We start from the raw sequence: 18,443 nt of genomic DNA, 5'->3' as shown, positions 1-18,443 counted from the left end.
TATGCGGCCCGAGAAAATTTCTCTACACTCAATGTGGCCCAGAGAAGCCAAAAGGTTGGACATCCATGCAGTAAACCCTGACTGTTATGAACTCACCACCAGCCCGTGATTGGACAGTAAAAGAGAAGCTGCACAATGATAAGTCAATCTCTTAATTAATCTGTTTTCTCCTCTCACTAGAATGTTCCTTGTCAGCATGGGAACTAACTAGCTCCTTGTGCTGCTTCTTCTTCTTCCATTTTGAGCTTTGTGGTACAGAGAATGCAAGAGGTTGATACCAAATTAAATTTGGGAAACTATGCTGCTTGCATCTGAAAAAAAAAAAAAAAACAGTAGGCAGAGTCTGGTCTGTGACGTCATCACGCACACCAGCTGGCTGTTTTGACTTTGCGTATAGCCAATCTTTCATCTTCTTATGTGAGGGCTTTTATAAATGCATTTGAATTTACTTTTTAGATACTACACTATAAGATGTACTCCTTTGTTTCTGGTATCCTTTTTGCATGGCTAATGTGGAGTGCTACTGAGTCAAGACTTTGGGAAGATTCTATAGTTGTGTATCAGCCAGATGCATCTGATCTTGGTTTTCTGAGATCAAAAGATCTAGTAAGGAGCTTTAGAGAACTGGTAGCAAACTTGTGGAACACAATTCGGTTTACAGGGGCTAACTGCTATTGCTGTATTTCTTTACGACAAATATTTCACGGGATTTGTTTGCAAGACTGGGTCTTTCTTTTATGAGGACTATTTCTATATTTATTGTTTGAATACATTTCTTGATGAATGTTCTTGCCCAACATTCAGTTGCATATGAGGTTTACCTTTTTGCACCATTTTTTGCCATTTTTGCCCAATTTGATTTAAAATGATAGTGCACCGATTTTTAGTTGAATGATGTGTTAGGCTGGGTTCACACTTACAGCAGAGGTCCGGTGCATCCCTGTTCTCTGTTTCAGGGGCGAATCAGGCCTGAATTTTTGCCTGAATTTGGACCTGAATCTGAGCCAAAGACACACTTGAGCCGCCACGGAATGTGTGAGCCGACTCCATTGAGAGCCGGGCAGACTCTCCTGTCATGTGAATTGGATGTGGGGAAACCATAGCCTTAATGAATACAGAAATGTGTAAATTTGTGTTTTTTACATCTGTCTAGAAATCCAAGTCCAGCGCACTCCATACAGCAATGAGACCTATTTGAAAGTCTGATGATTAAAGCTTAAGGCCACTGAAGGCCACAGCAGTGATAGTCACTAATACTGAAGGAAGAGGCCCTTGGTGACCTCAAGCTGCTTTCTGTTGGTAACCATAAAGTGTCTTGCCTGTTTATTAGTACATGGTGTGCTGCTGATATCTTGGACTGGAATTAAATCTGTCTTAGAGTTCAGCTTTAATCTTAAGACCCCAATAAGGGCTACATTCAATCATTACTAATTTATAAATCGCACTAGTATTTTTATCAAAGCTTTACAGAATACTGTATCATTAACTTCGGTCACCGACACCAAAGATCTTTAAAATGTCATCCACATAAACACAGGAAGAGTATACGAACTCCATATAGATACCCCCTGGGGGACTCCAGACCTGCAAGGCAATATTCCTCTCATGGCAGCTTTAATTTATGTGTACCCTGAACCATTCTTCCTTCACTGGAGGTGCAATATTTCAGACTACCTCACAGTTCCTAATGTAAAGTTGTCTGGAACATTCTTCAGGTGCATCAGAAAGCTTGGAACTAGGCTTAAAGGGAAACTATAATTAATTTGGGTCAGTTATATCTTATATGTTGCATGTTTTCTTAGATGATGTGCTCTATTTTACTATTTATGTAACATTTATACTTTATAAATAAATATTTTATACCGGGTATATCTATAACACAGGTTTGGCACATCACAATTTGTTTGTAAAAGGTAGGAAGAATAACAGAAACTGTTATCTTTTAAGACCATCACTCCTCAAATTGATTTAGCTGGATCTATAATTTAAGTCATAGATCTCTGTAAATTGTTTTTATAGTTTTATCAGCAAAGCAGTTGTGAATGGCCTGGTAAATGTGAAAAGAGCCGTTAGCGCCACCTGCTGCATGGCAATTCTAAATACTAAGTATTCAAATGCAATTTATTTTATTCTTACTTGAGTAACAATAAAAAACATGTTTTTTTATTTTATTTCCTATTATATCTAAACACAACAAAGAACGAAAATCTACACAAAAACAATAGACATTCCCTTTAATTTTTATAAGGTACTCAGGTTGAGGTTAGCTTAGACAGCTCATTGTCAACAACAGAGAAATCCATCATTGGACATTATTGTCTCATGGGGTTTCCATTCTTTTCTGAAAAGCAGAAACATATTTGCCCTTTAGGGGGGTTAATTAAGGTTGAGTTTTGCATAAATGGGCATTTTAAATGCAAACTTCCAGATTGTTACCATTAGCTTTGGTTTTCTTTATCCTCAGCAGACTCAGACTGTCTAATAAATAATTATTCTGCCCAAAAATGAATTTAACAAGCTCCATAATTTTGCAATTGAGATTTTTCTGTTACCTCTATTCATCCCTACATACAAATGTCAGAAGAAGGCTGCAAACTGCTTGTTTTTTAGGTGCTGTATTAGTTACCATAGTTACATTTTACATTATTCCACGATGAATTACCTTTCTCTTTTTGTATGGCACAGGAGGAAGGATGATGGCATCTTGTCCTATAAGGATCACCTGCCGGTCACACAAGTTGTTGTCGGTGATACCTATCGTTCTTCATCAGAGGCAAAGCTGACTGTTGATCCCCTACGATGTTTTGGAGACAGTAAGTGTTTTAAATGACCTTTTATCCTATACTATACAGCAATAGATAACATCTGTGAAAAGTGGCACTGAGCTGCAAAAGTCTTTAAATGGAACCTGTCAAAGGTAAAAGAATTCTTAAACATACAGCAATTTACAAGTCCGATAAGGTAATGTACTACTGATTCAGTTGACATTTAGATCAATGTTATAAAGAATTACAAAGTTTCCTGTAGTCAAAGCCATTTTGAATAATTAGTATAGCGCCCCCCACCTCCAGTGGCCTGGTGGTGACCTCCAGAGACAGGGAGGGCCGACATTCCTCCTCAGGGTGCAGGTCACTAGGTATGGTGGGTAGTGTACAAGGTAGAAAGATGGTCGCCAGTCACTTTTATACTTGAACAAAGAGAAGTTTATTTATCACAACAGGAAAAATGTGGGAAAGATGAGTAGGGCACAGGACACCCTTAGTCAAAAACAGCAGCAAACTTGTATATTGGCAGACACCTTAGACAAAAATGTAGAAAAGGTAGACAGTGGTACAGAAAAGAGCCTTTAATCTAGAACCAGCAATCTGTACTTTGTAGCATAAGCTGTCTCCTGTAGCAACAGTGTTCAACTCATAGCATGTGTAGGAACTCTCTGGATGATTCCATCTTGATGCTTTCCCAGGCTCTCCATGTTCCCTGGTTCATGGCAAAGTAACCTCTGGTACTCCATCTCAGGTCCCCATCCTTTCCCTCATGCTTCCAGGTAGTGAGCAGGCTCTCCCTTAAAGAGCCCTAAGCACATGGCTAGACCTCAGGCTTCAGGCCTATCCAGCAGCAGCTGTTCCTCACACACCCACCCAGACAGGAGTCTGGGTGGAAAAGGACAAAGATCACGTGACTTCCTCCAAATAAATACCTTCTCCCAGCATGCTCAGCGACCAGAGAAAACTATACATATTCATAACCTAGACTCACTGTAATTCATCACATAATTGTCAAAGGTAACAGTGCCATCTATTGACAAAAGGGAGAAAACACAGCTAAACCAGTCTTAGGAGGAAATCCAATGATCAGCAAGACTACAAATTAGCCAGGCTAGCTACCACCTAGCACAGCTAGATTTATTAGCAACCCTGTTTAGGACAAGGGTGCTACATTAGTTTCAGTACTGTATTAAAAACAAAATATTATATATTGCTGCGTATCAATCCTTAGATGTGGTGGCTGCATTCATTTTCTGTTTTACTATTTTTTTAACCTTTATTTGACCTGGTGATCCAGCCAGTAACACATTTCCATTGTTAAGGTGTCTGAATTCTGGTGGATCAAGTAAAGCAGACAACTTTGAAAGGCAGTATTGTCAGCCTTGGGAGAGAATAGTGTGAGACTAGCAGATTTAGAAAGACTTGGCTGACAAATTTAAGCTGAATTTCCAGCTAAGGCTCAGTTCACATAAAGTATATGCAAATTAGATGCATTTTGAAGCACATCTGATTCCCATGACATGTGAACCAAACCAGCTATCTATAGAGCTGGTTCTCATATATCTGTGGGGATGTGGCCTGGTATGGTTCAGAAGATGGTGGTGGCCTGCTCGCCCCCCCCTTGGGGTTCCCCTCAAAATCCATACCAGACCTAAGATAAGGGTCTGGTGTGGATTTGGGAGGGACCCCACACTTATTTTTGTTTGCCATGGGGTTCCCCCTAAAATTTATACCAGACCCGAAGGGCCTGGTAGGAATTTTCTCAAATGTTATTGCCTGGAAATTCTTTGGTTTACATTCAGCTGTTAGCAGGGAACCTGCTGACAGCTAACAAGTCAACAGTTGTTAAGGACATGGCGGCCGGCTTCCCAGGCCACTCCCTTAACAACCAGCTATTATTAAATACACCTGTGGCCACTGGCTCCAAAAATGAATCTGAACTGTATCCTGAAAATTGCAGCTGAACCACTGCTTTAAAAATTCAAATTGAAAACGAATGGAAAATTTGCACCAGACGTGTGATTCTAGCCTGATATTTTCAAAGCAGCTACAGAAACAGTCTTTTTTCCTTGTTGTGGGATAAAGGTTTAACAAGAATAAAAGCTGATTGTTGTAAGCACCCCTATCGATGTTAAATGCTTTACCTCATCCCTGTAATTGGCTATTTACAAGAACATCCGTGCTAAATCTTAAAAAACATATATAGAACACTCAAAGCGGCCAGCAATAATCTGTTGATGGCAGGTAAACAAATAGTAAAAAGTCCAAAAAGCAGCGCTGAGTGAAAATGCAATCTGATGACCAATGTCCATACATAGAGAATCCCATCACCAATATTGGTGTTAGTTGTTAGCACACAACACCCAAAACAGTGCTCTAAAGAGGTTGCTTATTAGACCTCCATAGGCATAAAGCATGTAGAAAAATCAAGGGGGAGGGGGAGAATCAGTTGTGTAGAGACAAACTCCTCTCAATCACTTCTCTCATTGCTCCAGGGACTCGGTATGGAAGTGAGATCAGATAGCCTAGGCTCCCATGGATCAAGGAGCCGTCATCAAAAGACAAAGGAGCAAAAATAGTGAAGCCCCGTTGGTATAATTGAACAAAGTTTATTGAGAATGATACTCATAAACAGATCTAAATATTGAGCATGGAAGAATAAGAATTGATGGCCGCGGCTCTAAAGTGTACCAACATCACGTCCTGCCTTACATTTTTCATCCAATCAGATTTTTTCAGAGGCATATCATCCCTGTAATTGCTACTTTGTCTAGACAGTTTGTCAATTTATTTGATACAGGGGACATCACCAATGGGCCATGCAAAGGGGCTTTCACTTTGAAAGGGAAGTCACGCTTTACAAGTAAGTTTTCCCCAGAGCTTAGTGATTGTGAAATTTCACCCTGCAAGACATACTCATTTATGTGCAAGGAAAAATTAAAAAAAAAAACAGGTGATATAAGTCATCACAACTTTATCTCACTCACTAAGCCCTGGTGAAACTTCCTTGCAAAGAGCAACTTCCCTTACAGAAAAACAGCCTATTTGCCAGTCAACCCCATATTATTTAGTAATAGTAAGTCAATAGAAATTGTTTTAAAGACTGCAGACATAGGATAGGAAATAGATAGGTCAGAGTCTATGAGCATGCTACAAGAGATCAGGAGAGACTGTGTACACGCATAAGGGATGGTCACAAACTGTAAGAATGCCTCAGGAGGAAGTCATATATTGCAGACACATTACATAGGATTGCTACAGATCCCTCCTATCATAGCTCCAATACAAATCATTACTTCCAAATTTGTACTTTATATTGTGCCCTTTAAATTAACTCTCCTAATTAGGAGATTGAACAGCACAGTAAAAAGTAAGCCGATAACCCAGTCTAAAGATCCTCCAAAGCACAGAGTGCTGTCTGCAAGGGCCTCAAGGGCTACATGTTGAGCACCAGAAGACTACTCTCATTCCTTCACTGTATCTATGGAGCCAGCCATTGATGCCGCCAACTATGAACTTCATACAAGTCTGCCTATGTCATTCTCTGTTACATTATGGGGGGAATGGGATTAGTAGTTTACAGTAAGTAGAAAGATGATTGTTTTTGTTTCTGTTCTTCCCCCATGAACTGACACTGCATTTCTGGCAAGATAAACAGGCATTTTCTGTTCTTGCTGAATTTGTTCTTAGTCTTAAAAAAATAAAACGAATGTATCCACCACATCAAAGGATTTATAAGCTGCAATATATTACATTTTTGCTCTTGGGTTTAGTAATCCCTTAAAGCGTAACTCCACTTTTGTTGAGAAAAAACATTCCCCTCTGGGTGATCTATGTACATTACAAGGATTTTAACAAACTTTGTTGCAGAATTCTACCTTTTGTTGTTCTGAAGAAATCATTGTTTGTTCCTCCGTGCCTCTGTGCTGAGTGGGCCTAATGGGAGTGGTTTCATAATTATCTATCAGCTCTGGCAGCTGCAGGGCTCTAATGAGGAAATCTGCTGGGCCTGAATCCCTCTAGACATGTTCCTATTGGGAGAATCTTACTAAAATGACATTTTTGTTGCAGGGGATGCCATAAATCTTACTTGTATCTTAAGCAGACTTCTGGGAAAATTAGTGTGCCAATCACACAAGCGGGAAATTATGTTTATGGGGGGGGGGGGTGGTCATTCTGTGTACTGAACATAATGCATTGCAATTTCACAAAATACAACAGCTGCAGATTGAAAAGGAAAGGTCATTTTTAATAACATTCAATTACAATATGATTTGTGTCGCAATTGTATACGCTATATTGTTTTTTCCTTATATGCTATTTTTTTCCCCCACAAAAGTGGAGTTTTCCTTTAACTTTTAAGATTTTCGTTACCGTGTATGTGCATAGAAAAAGTTGCATAGGTTTTAAGGCTTTTGTAAGATGATTTATTTAAAGAAAAAAAGGGTTTTTGACAGGGCTTACTTAATTATGTCATTTGTTCTGCAATTTCCCATCTTAACAGAGTAGCTAATATCAAATGTGTTACCAGGCCTTTTTGTGGTTAATGAGAAAATTCTGCCAATCATACTTGCTTTGTGATAAAAGATAATAGTAATCGCATAAAAGGAACACTTCACAGATGGGACGCTGCTACCAATGTCATCAACACTGCTATTTATTCCCATATTAGCCAGGTTTATTATTGTGCAAACTGCAATCAATCCTGGGGATGTTAGTGAATATTAGTGTTTGATTTGATATCCTTGCTCATCAAGCAGTGTAATTAATAGGCCTGTTTCTTTGTTAGATTAGAATTTTCAGATGGCTGTAATATAACTTAGTATTTCTTGTTTTTTTTTTTTTCTTGTTTTTTTTTCCTGTGTGTTAAGAATGCTAGAAAATAATTGCTCCCACAGCAAGAAATGTGAATTTGTAATTAATACTCACTGATGAACTGATCTGTTTAAAATTCAGTAATCTTGTATTAGCTGCAAGGCTGAATTAGAGTTGACCAAAAGATTACATCATTAAAGGCCAACTCCCAGGCAAGAAACAATAACTTATAAACAATAAGGGAAGAGGTAACATTTCTGTAAGATTTAATATCTGTCTGTGCCCTACTGGGGAAATTGTTCCCTTCCTTTCTTGTGACATCCGTTCAAGAAAAAAGGAGGATGCAGTCATCTCCGAGATAGGCACAGGCAGCAATAACAACACTTTTAAAAGTTTTAAGCTCTCCACTCTGCACAAACATATTAAAAGTTTTGGCTGAAGTTGGGTTTTAGGGACCCATTCACACAGGCAAATTAGGCTATTTGCCATTACCCATTGGAGGCTCAGCAGTGATCTATGCGAATAGGTGTGGGCAGGAAGTCCAATTGAAAGCAATAGGAGACTGAAAGCACCCACAGCTATTTGTGGCCCTTCACATGAAATTGTTCATGTGATTAGCAGCAGATGATCAGCCCTGGACACAGACAGTCAGAATTCAGGGCTGATTATCCTAATTTAATTGCTTTCAGGCCCTTATTGCTTTCAGTAGGGCTTCCTGCCCGTACCTATTTGCATGGATCCTTCCTGATTTTCCCAACGGTAATTGCAAATAGAGCCATTAGGGTGGACAAGAGTTATATCTTCTGTCAGGTTCCAATCGCCCTTTGTGTCACTGCTGGGAAGATTGAGCCCTCTATTTATTGTATCCCTGTGACTATTGTCACAAGGCAAAAAGTAAGACGTAATCTAAAATGTTACAGTTGTCATGAGAACAGGGGGCGAGGGGAAACGGGGGCAAATGATCCGATGACATCTTTTTAAGATGGGAATTCCCCTTTACTTTGGAAAGATTTACACTCACTTTCTAAGATAGAAAGTTATGGGAAATCTTTCTAGCAAGGAACAAAATCTAACCTGGATTTTTAACATCTGTCCGAAGCCAAAAAAGTGTTTCCTATACATACACTTTAAAGCTCCTTCATGTTATGCTAATGCACCTCTTTTTTCCCCTTTTTGGCAGCATTTTCAGCACGACAGGATTGGGCACCCATTCGCTTGAATTGGCTGCCCTACGTGCAACAAATGCGCCAATATAAGTCCCCATACCCTTTCAGGCATTGAGCATTGCATTTTTTATCGTTCGTTTTTCATTGTGACAAAACATGTACTTCCTAGTTGCGTTTGGAGCGCCTTTACCAATAAGTGCACCGCAAGTGTGATGTGCATTTTTCACTCGTTCCCGGAAAGCGTATTTATGAATGCAGCCTAAAGCTGGCCATAGATGGATCGAAAATCGCCCAGTTCAGCAGGGACCGGCCACATTTTGATCCATTAATGGCCGTTCCTGTTCATGAGAAATCGATCTAATGGGCTTGTTAGAAAATGCATGTTGATCTACGCTGCAGCCAATTAACTGCAGTGCTGATCAGTGTATTCTGACAGGTTATTATGAAAAGAGACTATGGAAATTAAAACCCTCCAGCCAAATCAGTGCATGAGCCTTCTTCGAACAGAAAGGGGTTGTCATTCCATCACATATGCCATTGCCATATTCGGCATTTTGGAATAATATTCAGTTTCATACATTTACCTTCCAGTAGGATGATTCAGTAAAGGCCAAACTTTCCCACTGTCAGCCTATTGCTTTGCATGTTTTAGTATGGAGAGATATGTTCTGAGTTTAGCATTCAGCCCCTTAATACTTTGCTTTTGCATAGCTAACATCTGTTAAAAGAAATTAAAACTTCAGCTTGGCTTGTAGCAAGTATAAATAACCCAGATTATTTGATGGGCACACTCTCCACCTATCAACCATTTTCAATATACAGGCTCTTCTGACTTAAGGACCAGATTTCGTTCCAGAGACCAAGTCGTTAAACAAATTGGTTGTTAAACGGGGAGCCAAGTAATCAATATTTTAAGCATTCTTAACAACTGTACTGTACTGTATTCTGAAAAAAGGTCTAAACACAAAACTCCAACTCAATAACTCTGTTTTAATTTGCATAAGTACAGAACATAAAATTATAAACAACAAAAATCCTGTACTGTAATGTACAATACAATAATGTACAGCGCCCAAAAAGTAAAAGTAAGAACTGGCCGTAAGTCTGAGTGGTCATTAAACAGGTAAGTCATTAAAAGAGGAGCGTCTGTATTCCTACAACTTGGACATTTGAAAGTTGTGCAAAATTTTTACAGCTTCCTTTTTTTACCCTAACTCTCCATCTTACCCTACTGCTCACTGCATCTGTTTCTATTACTAGTAATATATAGAAATCACTTTAGTTAGGGAGGTAATTGTCTTGCTTAGTCATGGCATGACATTGGTAATTGATGAGCCAAAATCATCTCTTTAACCCAGGAGAGATGTATACAATTGTTGGATGCTTTTAAAATCCACTTTTCAATAATGAATTGATTAATAGGAAGTATTGTAGCTGGTTCAAAGCACCATGTATATATATATATATATATATATATATATATATATATATATATATATATATATATATATATATATATATATACATACATATATATATATATATATATATACAGTGCCTTGCGAAAGTATTCGGCCCCCTTGAACTTTTTGACCTTTTGCCACATTTCAGGCTTCAAACATAAAGATATAAAACTGTAATTTTTTGTGAAGAATCAACAACAAGTGGGACACAATCATGAAGTGGAATGAAATTTATTGGATATTTCAAACTTTTTTAACAAATAAAAAACTGATGAATTGGGCGTGCAAAATTATTCAGCCCCTTTACTTTCAGTGCAGCAAACTCTCTCCAGAAGTTCAGTGAGGATCTCTGAATGATCCAATGTTGACCTAAATGACTAATGATGATAAATAGAATCCACCTGTGTGTAATAAAGTCTCCGTATAAATGCTCCTGCACTGTGATAGTCTCAGAGGTCCGTTTAAAGCGCAGAGAGCATCATGAAGAACAAGGAACACACCAGGCAGGTCCGAGATACTGTTGTGGAGAAGTTTAAAGTCGGATTTGGATACAAAAAGATTTCCCAAGCTTTAAACATCCCAAGGAGCACTGTGAAAGCAATAATATTGAAATGGAAGGAGTATCAGACCACTGCAAATCTACGAAGACCTGGCCGTCCCTCTAAACTTTCAGCTCATACAAGGAGAAGACTGATCAGAGATGCAGCCAAGAGGCCCATGATCACTCTGGATGAACTGCAGAGATCTACAGCTGAGGTGGGAGACTGTTCATAGGACACCAATCAGTTGTATACTGCACAAATCTGGCCTTTATGGAAGAGTGGCAAGAAGAAAGCCATTTCTTAAAGATATCCATAAAAAGTGTCGTTTAAAGTTTGCCACAAGCCACCTGGGAGACACACCAAACATGTGGAAGAAGGTGCTCTGGTCAGATGAAACCAAAATCAAACTTTTTGGCAACAATGCAAAATGTTATGTTTGGCGTAAAAGCAACACAGCTCATCACCCTGAACACACCATCCCCACTGTCAAACATGGTGATGGCAGCATCGTGGTTTGGGCCTGCTTTTCTTCAGCAGGGACAGGGAAGATGGTTAAAATAAATTGATGGTAAGATGGATGGAGCCAAATACAGAACCATTCTGGAAGAAAACCTGATGGAGTCTGCAAAAGACCTGAGACTGGGACGGAAATTTGTCTTCCAACAAGACAATGATCCAAAACATAAAGCAAAATCTACAATGGAATGGTTCACAAATAAACATATCCAGGTGTTAGAATGGCCAAGTCAAAGTCCAGACCTGAATCCAATCGAGAATCTGTGGAAAGAACTGAAAACTGCTGTTCACAAACGCTCTCCATCCAACCTCACTGAGCTTGAGCTGTTTTGCAAGGAGGAATGGGCAAAAATTTCAGTCTCTCGATGTGCAAAACTGATAGAGACATACCCCTAGCGACTTACAGCTGTAATCGCAGCAAAAGGTGGCGATACAAAGTATTAACTTAAGGGGGCTGAATAATTTTGCATTTTTATATCTTTATGTTTGAAGCCTGAAATGTGACAAAAGGTCGAAAAGTTCAAGGGGGCCGAATACTTTCGCAAGGCACTGTATATATATATATATATATATATATATATATATATATATATATAGTTTCCATTTATAGCAAACGTCTCCCTAATAGAGTCTGCTATTCGTTATATCAGTTATAAGAGATATTTTATTCACTGTTTAATGCAGTCTTGCGAAAGTAATACTTTTACTTTATTGTCTGATAAAAAGATGAACTTAGGACAAGTGTAACATTAGCTGTGTTGTCAGAATACATTGTCTTGAATTGTTCAAGAAACCATCTTCACAGAGGTCTCTGTAAAAGATCAAAATATTGCTGGTGGCACAATAAATCATACATAGCTTTACCTGAGAGCTTCTCCATAATGCCTTTTGTTTACCACAGTTTTTACAGGATGTTAGCCTCAAATACAATAAATATGAAATGTGGGTAAAAAAATATATACAGTATATTAAATCTATGTTCCTAAAGCCACCAAGTAATATCAGATGTATATATAGCTATCCTTGATATATTTAGTTCATTTAAATATACAAATAAAACTTGGTCAATGTTGTAGCCTTGGTTTTAGAATTTGGCCTTAACGAGTAAAGTTTTCCTGGCTACCAAGTCTTTGAACAGACCGACCAGGTAGAATAAAGTATTGTGCCCAAAGGTTTTCACATCTCAAAGCTGTTTATTATTTATATTTTTGTATTTTTAAAGATCAAGGTAAAATCTGAAAAGGAATTGCTGAGATACTGCATGAACTAAAGTCGGAAGCTACTAAAATCCAAGCATTGTTTTTGCCATAGTAATGCCAGCAAATACCGCCTATACAATATTTATTCCATTGGATTTATTATGGGATTTTTTGTAAAAAGCCAATCAGCCATAACATTATGATCCCTGGCAGATGTAACACCCTCCTAGTAAGAGTAGGCTGCTAGGCCAAATTTCGTTTTAGCTCCTCTGCAAACAGTGGAGCAAGGGTTTGATTAATTGGGCTGCTTAGGGTTTTACAGGTTGCTGCTCTGCTCCTGTCTTCTAGAGATTTCTAGAATGTAGTGGGAGGGAGGGCAGACACTGCAGCCTGAATATTTATGGAACTTCAGCTAATCCATGGGGAGATGTGTCCAGAATGTAGGGAAGAATCTTTAAATAGTCTGAATCCTGTGCAGCAAGGACAGCCTGTAGTATGTGAGCGTAGGGCAGTGTACCTGGGTCCAGCCTGCTGGAGGAGACTCCTATTGAGGGACCTTGCCCTCCTGGGCAGAAGGCAGAGAAGGAAGCTAACCGGGGGGAGAATGTCAAAATTGGCCAAGAGGCTGTGTGAGTCTACATCTCCGCCACTAGGAAGAGCCTAGAAGGATATCGGTAGGAGGAAACTGATGATCCTGGTGGCTGAGTGAGTTCAAGACCCCAGTGCTGCAAGGGTGACAGTGAGGTACTTGGGACTGTGAGTGAAGTACAGGTTATAGGCAGTTGGAGATTCTATGGGACTTTGCTAGCTGGGTGCAAACAAAGTTGTGAAAGAATTTCAAGAGTTGTCCAGAACAGCCAGAAATTTAGTAGTCCTCAAACTGTTCATGTTTTGCAGTTTCGTGGTATCCCATGCTCCCTATCCCCATCCAAGTTCATTGTTCTTCAATTAAAACACAAAAAAAGAAACTCCTAGACTGATTCTTGAGCCAAAGGAAGATTGCTAAAACTGTTGTGTACCTGGCTGTGCATACTGTGATTGGGGGAAATAGGCACAAATTACCAGCAGCTCCTGCAGGGGTAAAGTGAATAACATGGATTGTCTTGTTACAATGGCATCTGAAAGTCAGTGGGATATATTGGGTAGCCCATCTTGTCCCTGAAGTTTATGTGTTGAAAGCAGAAAGAAATTGCATCTCATACTGGTCACTCATTGCATCTCATACTGGTCACTGGAAGTTCAACATGGCACCTCATGGCAAAGAACTCTCTGAGGATCTGAAAAAAAGAATTGTTGCTCTACATAAAGATGTCCTAGGCTATAAGAAGAAGATTGCCAAGACCCTGAATCTGGGCTGCAGTACAGTGTCCAAGTTCATACAGCAGTTAACTGGACAGATTCAACTCAGAACAGAAGGGGGTGGGAGGAGAAAAGCAGCGCCACCTCAGTGTAGGTTAAAAGGTTATTTATTACATAAAAACAATGTAGTAACTCACACAGTAGAGATGTTAGGGAAGTAGACTGTGACGGCCGTGGTCCTGGCTGTGCCGGTGGAGTCCGACACTTCCTGTGTTTCTGGCAGCGTTCAGTATCCAGGCTTACAACCAATAATGGCAGGGGGGGCTCGCGTTCAGAGAATGCGTGCTCCTTCCTCAGGCAATGCCGATCTATGTGTCAGACTGGGAGTTTTATGACTGAAAGTCTCAGGGGGTGGGGGCTTGTTGCTGTGGAGATGTGGTATATACAATAAATAATCTGGCCAGAACAGGAAGTTCTATGACAGAAAGTCTCCTGCGGTGGGGGCTTGTTGCTATGGAGATAGAATATACAATGAGTTATCTGGCCGGAAGTTCTATAACGGAAAGTCTCCGGGAGCGTGGGCTGGTTACTGTGGAGGTGCGGTGTATACAATGAGTTATCTGGCTGGAACAGGAAGTGCTAAGACAGAGAGTCTCCGGGGGCGTGGCTACTGAGGTGGCACTGCTTTTCTTCTCCCACCTCCTTCTGTCTGTTGCAGAGTCCATCTAGCTCTGTATGAAGCCTGAAGCCACCTCCACCGTCCATCTTCACTAACCCCAGGGATTGAACTATCCTGCATATTTCCTTAAAAAAACTAACTACAGCCACATTTTTCAAACTGTTTTCATAAGCCCGAATGTACTTGACCTTTTCACTGGCGCAGGTCGAACATTGTGTATATGTGTTTTCAACTCAGAACAGGCCTCACTATGGTCGACCAAAGAAGTTGAGTGTACGTGCTCAGCGTCATATACAGAGGTTGTCTTTGGGAAATAGACATATGAGTGCTGCCAACATTGCTGCAGAGGTTGAAGGGGTGGGGGGTCAGCCTGTCAGTGCTAAGACCATACGCCGCACACTGCATCAAATTGGTCTGCATGGCTATCGTCCCAGAAGAAAGCCTCTTCTAAAGGTGATGCACAAGAAAGCCAGCAAAAAGTTTGCTGAAGGCAAGCAGACTAAGGACATGGAATACTGAAACCATGTCCTGTGGTCTGATGAGACCAAGATAAACGTATTTGTTTCAGATGGTGTCAAGCGTGTGTGGCAGCAGCCAGGTGAGGAGTACAAAGGCAAGTGTGTCTTGACTACAGTCAAGCATGGTTTTGGGAATGTCATGGTCTGGGGCTGCATGAGTGCTGTCTGCACTGGGGAGCTACAGTTGATTGAGGGAAAGATGAATGCCAACATGTACTGTGACATACTGAAGCAGAGCATGATCTCCTCCTTTCGGGGAGACTGGGCTGGGGGGCAGTATTCCAACATGATAACGACCCCAAGCACACCTCCAAGACAACCACTGCCTTGCTAAAGAAGCTGAGGGTAAAGGTGATGGACTGGCCAAGCATGTCTCAGACCTAAACCCTATTGAGCATCTGTGGGGCATCCTCAAACAGAAGGTGGAAGAGCCCAAGGTCTCCAACATCCACCAGCTCTGTTATGTCGTCATGGAGGAGTGGAAGAGGACTCCAGGGGCAACCTGTGAAGCTCTGGTGAACTCCATGCCCAAGAGGGTTAAGGCAGTACTGGAAAATAATGGAGGCCACACAAAATATTGACACTTTGCGCCCAATTTGGACATTGTCACTTAGGGGTGTTCTCACTTTTTTTTTGCCAGCAGTTTAGACATTAATGGCTGTGTGTTGAGTTATTTTGAGGGGACAGCAAATTTACACTGTTATACAGGCTGTACACTCACTACTTTACATTGTAGCAAAGTGTAATTTCTTCAGTGTTGTCACATGAAAAGATATAATAAAATATTTACAAAAATGTGAGGGGTGTACTCACTTTTGTGAGATACTGTACATAATGGTACAGTACATTCACATGTTTGTTTGCTGGTTTATCTGCCAAAGAATTTTAATTCTGTAAAGCCACATGTAATTTACACACTTTTGTCTAGTTGCCATACATATTATCTGGTTTAGTGGTTCAGGTTCCTTCATTGGTCATTGGTCAGTGGTCACTGATTCACTGGTCAGTGTAGTAAAGACTGTTCACTTAGCAAACAGGATGTTCACTTTGCCTGGTAAATAAGGTGTGTTCACTTGGAATAGCTAATCAATTGCAAGGAATATGATTGGGTTGTTGAAGTGAACACAGATTCACCTTATTTAGTAAGGCCAGTGAATATTCATTATGCAAAGTGAACAGTCTCTGGATCTTTAGTGTAGTAAGTCTCTGGACCTTTAGTGTAGTAGCCCCAATGAATCAACATCATCAATGCTGTCCAGCTAGAAAAAAGCAACATAGCTGAATATGAACATAGAGCAATCTTCTCTGGCACAATTTATTATCACCTCACACAGAACGGGAGTGAAATCACCAATAGCAATAACATTTTCAAAATAAAATTGAATTTTTTTAAATGTAAGCAAGTCATTTAATTTAAGTAATGGAAGGCTAGACACCGGTTAGCTTTTGTCACCACTGGACAGGGCTACACACATGCTGCTTTGCTTCACAGCCATGACAATGTTAACTTGGCCTGCAGAGTTTGACACCACTGGTCAAACTTGCTCATTGAGGTCAATAGGAGCTCACTCAGGGCTGGGTCCCACTGGGTCCATTGGACCCAGGTGGCACTTGGAGAGGAGCGGCAAATTGACTCCCAAGATTTTTTTCAACTGCGGTTTCGTGTGTCATCAGTTAGCGGCATGTTACGGGTGCCATTTCCCTATCTCATTCTGCTGCCCGTATCGCAAACTGAGGAATATGTGGAGGCAGAGCATCTCCTCCAGGGAATGTCCCTCACATGATCGTGGTGTGCGCAATGCCGTCAGACACCAGCGCACTCCATCTCATGCAGGGCAGGCTAGATGTTCTAGGGTGGTGGCCGCAGTGGACACAGGAGTGACAGGAGGACAGATGGTAGGTGTTTGATGGACTGGTCCAGTGGTGAGTTCCTTACTATATGTCTCATACAAAGTCCCAAACTTTTTTGTCTCTTTCATGGTCCAGTGGTGAGTTATGGAAGAAGATAACATATATATAACTTCTAAATGTTATATTTTTTTTTTTAAAGTAATGGATGTGGGGGCCTTTTGGTGGGCGTGATTTTTTTTTGGGGGGGGGGGCAGCATTTTATTCTTGGACCCAGGCAGCACAATGTCTCCGCCCAGCCCCGAGCGCACTGTAACCATCAGCCAAACTCCGCCGCTGTTGTGGTGTGTTTTTTTAAAATACAAAATAACTCTATAAATGATAATAAAATTTTTTTTTTAAAAAAACAGACGTTCAAGAGGTGGCAGGTTATCTTCCTGAATGCCTGCCGGCCGCTGCTATACAACCCTATGAAGAGCGACTCGATTCAACACCCAACTAGGGCTCTAATCCTTCCCCACTTCATCCAAAACTTAGAAAAAAAATTGTAATTGATGTTACAATTTAAATTGGATGAAGACATTCAGGAAAACCTCTTATCAAGTAAAGTTCCCCTTTAGCATAGAAGATGGAAGCAGTATATGGGAAATTGAACAATATACATTTTTAACCTGTAATATCCCTTGAGCACATTAGTGTATTGATTCCTTTTTTCATCTTTAAAATGTGATTCATAGAAGACATTATTAAAATCAATGATGTCTGGCTAATTATAACAGAACGGAAGGCAATACAGCAGCTTGTGCTGTTTTTAGCAGAATATATTATATCATTATTGGAATATTTGTTTCAAGCAAAAGTACTTTAATTTTAAAATCTTTACCACACAGCCGAGATCCCATGTGTGTACTTTTATCACTCTGCTGCTACCTTTCATGTGATTATAGTCACAGGTACAAACAGAAATTATTACAAGTATTGGCGATTTTAAAAGACTGAGTGTTGGAGAGGGGTATTAAGGGAATTCTGGAATATGTATAATCATTAGTAGAATGTATCTCAGAGAAGCACCTAACTTGCATTTGAAAGTTCATAAAGTGCAGTGAGAGAAATCATCACTCTGCAGGAAAGTTACCAATTCATATTCCAAATGAATCCGTTCTGCCTATATACTGTAGATGCAGAGCCACTATTTATGTATTAAAGCTGAACTCAAAGCACAAATCTATATACACATTTTAACCTTATATGTTGGCTGTATTACCCACTCAAATATTTAAATTTCTATCCATCCTGTGTAACACAGTATATAGTATTTTGCTACAGGAACTATTCCTCACTAGTCCTCCGACTTAGGGGACTAACTCCCGGTGGTTACTGGCCAATCCATAGACTCCAAATGCAAACTTCCAAAGAAGGGTAGCCTTTCCCCATTTAAATGCATTTGTTACAATGTATTAAACTCTCTATCATACAGGCACTTCAACGTGTTTCACTCCATCTGGAGCTTACTCATAGTGCCAAACTATAAGTAAGCTCCAGATGGAGTGAAATACATGATATTGTTAAAGGTATTGGGACATCTGCGTTTACACACACACAAACTTTAATGGCATCCCAGTCTTAGACCATA

General features: G+C 40.1%; 1 protein-coding gene across 1 annotated transcript in view; it reads left to right on the top strand.

Moving 5' to 3' along the window:
- Window positions 1-18,443, top strand: part of CNTNAP2 (contactin associated protein 2) — a 2,507,009-nt gene that overhangs the window by 2,142,542 nt on the left and 346,024 nt on the right. Inside the window, exon 15 of the mRNA XM_082257542.1 lies at window positions 2,686-2,813. Within this exon, the coding sequence (XP_082113668.1) occupies window positions 2,686-2,813 (128 nt within the window). The remainder of the gene's footprint in view (window positions 1-2,685; window positions 2,814-18,443) is intronic.

Source organism: Pelophylax lessonae (assembly GCF_965119305.1).
Source record: "Pelophylax lessonae genome assembly, chromosome: 5".
NCBI lineage: Eukaryota > Metazoa > Chordata > Amphibia > Anura > Ranidae > Pelophylax > Pelophylax lessonae.
The sequence above is the reverse complement of the archived record's forward strand: the minus strand, read 5'-3'. Positions and strand labels throughout refer to the sequence as shown.